Here is an 8,273-nt window from a genome sequence, read left to right on the forward strand (position 1 = left end):
AGGTAAGCTCTGATGTCTTCTTATAAGGACACTGGTCTTTAGGACGTCATTTAACCTTAGTTACTTCTCAAAAAGCCACATCTCCAAAGACAGCCACACTGGGGATTTGAGCTTCGACATATGAATTGGAGGAGTGGGGAGACACAAACATTCAGTCCAAACACTGGTGTACTGATACATATGCTACCCCAGTTGCCAGGTAAATTTCAGACGAAGTATGTGTGAGACCTTGTGGTGTCAAGTCCTCTTTTTCGAGGACTAATATGTATATCTTGGGACTATATATGTAATCAGTTATATCTGCTTGCTATATATAGGGGTTAGATTTGTGTTTGCCTTTGGAATCTCTTGGCAGATAGCCTGTGATGTACATCACATTCTGGTGCAATGTTCACTCAGTAATAAACTTTTCCTTCTACCTCTGTGGAGACTTTTTCTAGGTTGTCAGAACCTGCTGTTCTATTTTTATTTCGTAGCTCCTGAAAGTACCTGAAAAGAGCCCTCTTCAGAGTTGAGGAGACAGGGAAGGGTGGGCAGGGAAACAGGTATCAGCATTGTAAATCCATTTCAAAGACATCAAATAAGGTTTCAAGGTGTAAGAGGACCTGGGAGAATAAGGAAGCACTGGGAAGCCTGGATTGGGCTTCTTGGCACCCTGCCTTTCTCCTCTACTTTTCCTACATTTGTACATTCCTCCATTTTTCCTTAGTCACATGGAGGTTCCGCAGAGCCATCAAACGGAAACTCACTCTCTCAGCTTCCTGGCGGCTTCACGTGGCAGTGCTCAGGTTGGTATGACACTGTGGCCAAGGGAGTGGGTGCTTGAATCAAACAGGTCAAGATGCAAGTTCTCCCTCTGCCACTTCCTAGCTGAGTGACCTTGAGAAAGTCACTTAGCTTCTCTGAGCTTCAATTCTTAGCCTATAAAATGTGTAACAGTACCTAGCTTAACGGGTTGTTGTGAGAATTATGCATAATAATGTAGGTAAAGTACATCGCATAGTACGTCCACAAAGATAACTTTGTTTTAAATTATATTTTCCTAAGACTACACTACACTGCCTCCTTTCCTCCCCCAAACAATTAACCAGTTGTCCTGGCACTTTTCTTCTCTGATCTGAAACAAGGGCAGTAAAGCACAAAATTCTTAGTCTAGTGTTTCTGGATTCTCCGCGATGCTCATGCAAACTGGGTTATTTATTATTTATGGCAGGAAACAAATGCAGCAGTGACAGGGATGTGGGAAAACCAGCATTCTGGTGGGGGTGGCACAGTCTCTGGAGAGCTAGTTTGTATTGTAGATTTACCTCTTGGAGTCTATCTTAAGAAAAAAAAATTCATGCAGAGGCCTATAAACACTAATCCCATTAAAAAATTCAGTATAATAAGGATAAATGAGTATGATTTAAGCGTTGAACAATTACATTATAATGCATCTTCTATGCATCCATTCAAGACGGTGTTTCTCAATAACTTTTAGACAGAGTTAAGGCCCAGATGTTGGATGAGAAAATTCAGGAAAATTAGGGCTAACTTTGCAAAACTTAACTTGTTCAATGACTGTTATATATATTTAATGTAGACCTAGACCTCTAAAAGTATAAAAGTATTTAAAAATGCAGACAGTAGTTAATGCTGGACGAGAAGACTCAGTAATTTTCATTTTCTTTCATTTCCTAAACTGTTTCAACTGCTTGTACTACTTGAATATTTGAACCCCAGAACCTTCCCTCCAACCCAAGACAAAGGCAATAAAATCTAGATGTTGGAAAGAAACTCGGGCACAAAGTATCTGCTCAGTTTTATTATCTGCCGAAGGCAATATTTAAGCATCAATCAAAACAAGAGGGCAGAGTGCCAAAGGGCCAGTACATGCAAACAATTGGGCCCCCCACAAGTAAAGTGGCAACTACTGCAAAAATAATGGTCCAAGGTAACGATGCATTACCCAGGACAGGATACCCTCGTGGCCTCAGGCCCCTTTTGAGAGCTGAAATGTGGTAAAACGCGGGGGTTCAAAGAGCTGTATGTTCCGAAACACCATGGCTAGCCGGTTGACCAAGGAGGCAGCAGCATTGTGTAAGAGGTCAGAATCTTCAGCAGTTAATCGGCTAGGAGAGGAAAAGAAAATCACTTTAGAGGCCATACTCCTGGCCTTCCTCAGGTCCGCCCTTCCCCCCAGGTGGCAATTAGACTTACCCCTTGATTAGAGAGGTCCGCAGGCTGTGACAGACCTGGGCCCCACGGCCCTCCCTCCACCAACCCTTGGCTGTCTGCACATCTCCAATAGAGTGCCTGACAAGCAGAGATTGACCCCACCTCCTCCTGCTGCTACTCCCACCGAGTCCCTTCTAGAACTTACACACTCAGCCGACTGCCAGTCACTGTGAGCTCCCAATGCACCGTCCCTCGGTAGGGCTCAGCACCGTGACTCAGGACACTGCGGGCTACCTCCGCATGCAGGTAGGATCGGAAAGGCACTATGAGGGCGCTGCTGGAGTTAAGGAAAGTGCACCATCCGCACAGACTTCATGGTTCAGGCCCCCATGCTGTCAAGAGGCCGGGCTTCCCCAGGTTGCCTCTCAGCCCACCCTCCAGGATGACCCTTCAAGGACCTCTGCGTCACAGCCCCTCTCAGACCACCCGTATGCCTCCAGGCCACCGCAGCTGCTCCCCTGGCCACCCTGGGTCCCCATTTTCCCCTAGGTCCCCACAGAAGTCTACCCCGCTCCTACCAGCCCGCGAAGCCTGTCTTGCCCATCCTCCTGTGTCCCCCTACCTCCTGTCCATCCCCTCACCCTTTACTTCCATGGGGAAAAGGAGACTTCTTGAAAAAGATACAACACCAGCCCTCGGCTTTCCATGGGTCTGTCCGAGGCAGCGGCCTGTGCAGCCTGCCCCGAGTCCACGGATACCTCCTCGCCCTGGGGAGCGCCCTCAGCTGCTGCGCTCTCCCCTGCCACACTGCCTGTGTCTCCAGGGCCCTTGGAGCTCCCCCCTGGGCTACTGGGTGGTCCAGCACCACGCACCACACTGCCTGAGCCTTCCTTGTCCTCGTCCTCGGGGGCCTCCATGGCAGCTCGCTGGCCTCAAACGCCAACACACGGTGCGCTCACCACTAAGAGACCGGCCCTCCGCAAAGCCCCGCCCCTCCGCACGCAGCGCCTGCGCACACAGACCTTGGGGAGGCTCCTGCCATGGGATTGATTCCTACAAATCCAGCATTGCTATTCAGTCTGCCCTTTCTGGAAGACCTGGTTGCTAGGGAGACACTAGTCCCCTCACGAAGCTCCTCCTCTCTGTGTCCCTCTCTGTGCCTGAGGCCCACTCTGCAGACCCTCTCCATCTTGGAGGAGGGAGTGAGCATGAAAGCCCCGGTTGTTTCAGTCCCCGAATGGGCTAAGTTCGGTGTTAGAATAACTGTAGACAGAGGGGAGTAGAAAGATGCGACGAATATGGCAGGGAAATAGGGTCAAGATATGGCCAACTTAGCCTTGCAGGGACACCACAGCTAGGACTGGGAGAGCTGTGCTCTGAGGGGAAGAACTGGTCCAGGCCCTTGTGGACCTTCTGTGTCCATTGGTAAATGGTGAGTGTCAGAGGGCACGTAGGGAAACTGAGTCGTATTAAAATGCCTCCACTAGCCTCACCGGGCGGTTGTGCAGTGGATAGAGCTTCGGACTGGGATATGGAGGACCCAGGTTCGAGACTCAGAGGTTGCCAGCTTGAGCACGGGCTCATCCGGCTTGAGTAAAAGGTCACTGGCTCGAGCATGGGGTCACTCAGTCTGCTGTAGCCCCCCTGTGAAGGCACATATGAGATATCAATGAACAATTAAGGAACTGCAATGAAGAAGAATCGATTTTTCTCAGTTCTATCCCTTCCTGTCTGTCTGTCCCTATCTGTCTCTGTCTGACACTCTCTGTCTCTGCCTCAAAATAAAATAAAATGTTTCCACCAGCCTCAGACTTTTAGGATTCTGAGAATAACTAGTATTTCTGGAAAAAAAATGTACTAATGAGCTCCTGTCCCAACAAGTTCGCTCGGGCCAACCCAGAAACTTGTACCAAGGGCATGCTGTGAAAGTGCCCAAATGCCCAAGTGCCCACAGAGACACCCCCCCCCCTCCCGACGCCAATAAATTAATTAGAGTTTTCCTCTCCCACAGCCTTGACAGCAGTTCCCAAACCATGCTGTGCCAGGCATGCAATAAGGGCTACTGCCTCACCCCAACAACCCCGTCCACCACCCCCACATAAAACCAAAGATGAAACAAAACATCAGATGGGGAAGCATGTGACTTCCAAGAAAACGAGTCTCCCCCAAATTCGGAGATTAGTGCTGAGAAGTGTGTTCATGCTTTGTCACTTATCACGGCAGGCCCTGCCCGCCTTCATGACCTCATCTCAGCTCTATTACCTCCCCAAAGTCCCACTTCCAAATACCATCTTGGTGGGGGTCAGGGCTTCAATATATATGAATTTTGCTGGAAGAGGACCCAAACATTCAGTCCATAGCAGAGTGCTATTCACTGACTTGATCTTTCTCTATGTGAATACTTTTAACAGGGAGCCGAGGTTTTATGTGACCAAACATAGAAACAACGTTTTCACTGATCGATAATCCATGCTAGCTGTTGTGAGAGGTATGACAGGAGGAGGACCCAAGGTCTCACAGGTCATCTTAGCTGAGGGCCAGGACAGAGATAGTAAACCAAGATTTTGTAACAATTTTTTTTTTTTGTATTTTTCCGAAGCTGGAATCGGGGAGAGAGAGTCAGACAGGCTCCTGCATGCGCCCGACCGGGATTCACCCGGCACGCCCACCAGGGGCGATGCTCTGCCCCTCCGGGGTGTCGCTCTGCCGCGACCAGAGCCACTCCAGCGCCTGGGGCAGAGGCCAAGGAGCCATCCCCAGCGCCCTGGCCATCTTTGCTCCAATGGAGCCTCAGCTGCGGGAGGGGAAGAGAGAGACAGAGAGGAAGGGGGGGTGGAGAAGCAAATGGGCGCTTCTCCTGTGTGCCCTGGCCGGGAACCGAACCTGGGTCCCCCGCACGCCAGGCTGACGCTCTACCGCTGAGCCAACCCGCAGGGCTTAAACTAAGATTTTGTGATAAATATTTTTTAAACAATTCAAATCCAGTGCCCTGGTGGAGCTCCTGGAGTCCAAGGAGCTATCGGGGTCAAGATCTGTGATGACGGCTATTTTACTTTCTTTCACCTTCACCCTTCCCCTCCTTGCCTGGGGACAGTGCTTTCCCAGCTCTCCTTATCAGTACTGCTGACTGCTCATCCTCCTGTGCCAGGCCCACCCCTCACACCTCAGGCCCAGGAAGTGACAGCGGCCATGTCTAGATTCCTGTCTGTTATTTCTGGGCCACCCTTCTTCCTGCTGTTCTGGTTACTGACCTTCCCCAGCTCTGCTGTGCCCTGTCGGCTGCCCAGGTGGATGGCGCTACTCGGGAAGCTCCCTATACAGGCTGCCTGTTTGGCTCAGTCAATGGAGGGCACGGGCAGGAGACCAGAAGGTTTGAGGACTGAGAACCAGGGGGATTTGTCCCCCACACATTTTCTGAGACTCCCTGCAGTTCTGGGAGTGGCTGCATTCCTCAGCTCTTCCCAGGATGCAGTAGCACTGACCCCTATCCCTGCCCCTAGGTCTAGGCTTGCCCTGGTACCTGACCATCCCATGGTAGCTGTGGCATTGCTGGTAAATATTTAACAGCTCCTTCTCTGGAGTATGGGGAGAGTGGGGGGAGTGGAAGTATGCATATACATATGTATATAACTTTATTATAATTCTAATTTTGTTATAATTCTGACCCACATAAAGAATGTGTAGCACACAATTCACAAATAACAGTAAAATATAAAATACTCTTTATTGTAAATTTCATAGACCTCATGGATTTTCACAGATTGCTTTAGTTGACTCTTGCCAAACTGTTGTGTCTGTAGCCAACCTGTGCTTGCAGGTGATGATAGGTGTGGCTCTGACACAAATGTCTCTTGATATTTTCATTCATGTGAATTAATAAGGCAAAACTGAGACAACATATATACACATCCATCAGTCACGTGAACAACTTCTTTTCTGAGTCAAAAATAGTGTTGAAATATGGCAAAAGCCTTTCCTCAAATTTTTATGCTATTCACAATGGAACAGCTACAGACAACACATAAACTGAAGACATTTAATGTCCTTATTAACATTTCCTGCATCACTTCCTCAGCAAAACAAGAAACCAAGTCCGGGTTTGTAGCATTTGTTAATTTCTGTGGTGTCAGTATTCTAACCCTGGCCAATTTCAAGGCACCAGTAGATGTCATGGAACACAGTGTTGGGTAGAGATGTGTTCTTGCTCACTACTATATAGTATTTCCACCATACAGCTCCTATAGACAAAATTAACCACAAGAGCACAGCTAACAGTAACATATAGTAAAGTAATTAGAAAGCAATTTTTTTATTTATTGTGTTTACATAGATTCAAGTGTCCCACCGAATATATCTCCCCCCATCCCCCTGTTCCCCTCGGTTCCCCCCTTTTGCCCCATCCCCCCAATGCCTTACCCCCTTCCCTCCTGGATTTGTTGTCCTGTTCTCCATAATGCTGTGTTATGTATATATAATTTCATTAATCTTTTTCCCTTCTCTGATCCCATCTTCTCTCCCACTTTTCCTCTGGTCCCTTTGATCCTGCCTCTATCTCTATTCTGTTCCTCAGTTCATATTGTTCATGGCATTCCTCAAATGAGTGAGGTCATGTGATGCCGCGGACCAGCGCGGCTCCTAATAACGGTGCGGAATTAAGGAAACATACTTTTTAAGAAAAAAGGATGGGACTTTGAGGACTCTTCAAAAGCTGATGGCAATATCCGAGTGCCCCATAGCCCCAGTTTGCTTTATTATATAGCCATATGCAAACCAAGGAAGTCCTTGATGCAAAGTTACACATCCAGGCTAAAACAGGAACTCTCCCAAGGCATAAACAGGAATCCCTCTACCATGCATAAGTGAAATCAACCAAAAAGTCAGAGGAAGGGCATGTAAATTGCTTTCAGCAAGTTAAGGAAGCAAGTGAAGTGGGTGCAAATACTCAGCATCATAGCCAATATGGAGGTGAAGGGGGGAGAACTTACCCTTTTGCTAAGCCTTGAATCTACAAAGGGTTTTTGCCATTTACGATCTACAACATGTCTCACTTTTCTTTTTTCTTTTTAATTTGTGTGCTGAGATTTGCACTCATCTGATTTCCTAGTTTCCTAGATTTTAATTTGGAGACAGACTGAAAAAATACAGAACAAACACAAAATTAGTATAGCCAATGCTAACAGATACCCAAACAAGTATTCTAATACATTACAGTGATTAAAGCCTTTGAGAAAATTCTTAGCCAATATAACAAGAATCTATAAAAGAGTAATGTCCTTAATATGTTTACCAAGTCCAAGTTGGCACCAACACCATTCCAAATCCCTGCAAATGCAATCCAACCCCAGTTGAGTCCATTAAAAGCTGTCACAAGGAGCAGGAGTCCAGGAAAAGTCCACATCCAGGAAAAGTCCGCATGGCACTGGAATTGTTGTCACATTTCTATACTTTGCAGCTCACTTCCAAGTCCCAATGACCGCTGCTTCTAGCTGGTAATGATTCAGGTACACTGGAAAAGCCATCTGCAGCATGTGTGGAGATGGAGCTTCTGTTTTCTTCAAAACTGGACAGATGAACCCAAGGGGCCTTTCCTTGGATGCTTTACAGCTGTGGGGTGGTGAGGAGAACCTTGGGATACACTAAGCTGGGTGGCAAAGGTAAATTTGTAACAGAAGTTGGCAAAAAGGAGAAAAAGAGATCTAAATTAGGAGTAGGTCCCAGCCTAAAATATGAATGGGGCATTGAGGCAGGAGGAATAAAGGAAACACTATATGTTAAACAAAGCAGCAGAAAATAGGACTATCAACACCCACAACAGAGATTTTTGAGGGATGATTAAAAACCCGAATATTCAGGCAAGACATAGTTAAGTGGCCCTTGTGTCCATAAGAAATGAGATCAGTTTACCTGCTACTTGGAAGAAATACCCTAGGCTCGTCCACACTGATGTAGATGGGGCCAATGGCCCTGGGCACCTTTAGCCTTCAGTGGCAAATCCCAGCAGGCTGGGTAAGGTTAGGTCACAGGTGGCTGGAGCAGGGCTGGAAGAGACTGAACCCTCCCTTTAGAAGAGCGAGGGGCAGCTTACCTTCCAGTGTCCCTTTTTCCCACAGCAAAGG

General features: G+C 47.5%; 1 protein-coding gene across 1 annotated transcript; it reads right to left on the bottom strand.

Annotated features, from left to right (window-relative positions):
* Positions 1-1,972: 1,972 nt before the first annotated feature.
* LOC136386293 (EKC/KEOPS complex subunit Lage3-like) lies at positions 1,973-3,074 on the bottom strand. Its single transcript, XM_066357782.1, has 3 exons — positions 2,806-3,074; positions 2,363-2,494; positions 1,973-2,111 (listed from the first exon to the last, which is right to left on the bottom strand). The coding sequence occupies exons 1-3, from the start codon at positions 3,072-3,074 to the stop codon at positions 1,973-1,975; spliced, it is 540 nt and encodes a 179-aa protein (XP_066213879.1).
* Between the last annotated feature and the right edge of the window lie 5,199 nt (positions 3,075-8,273).

This window comes from Saccopteryx leptura, chromosome X (genome assembly GCF_036850995.1).
Source record: "Saccopteryx leptura isolate mSacLep1 chromosome X, mSacLep1_pri_phased_curated, whole genome shotgun sequence".
Lineage (NCBI taxonomy): Eukaryota > Metazoa > Chordata > Mammalia > Chiroptera > Emballonuridae > Saccopteryx > Saccopteryx leptura.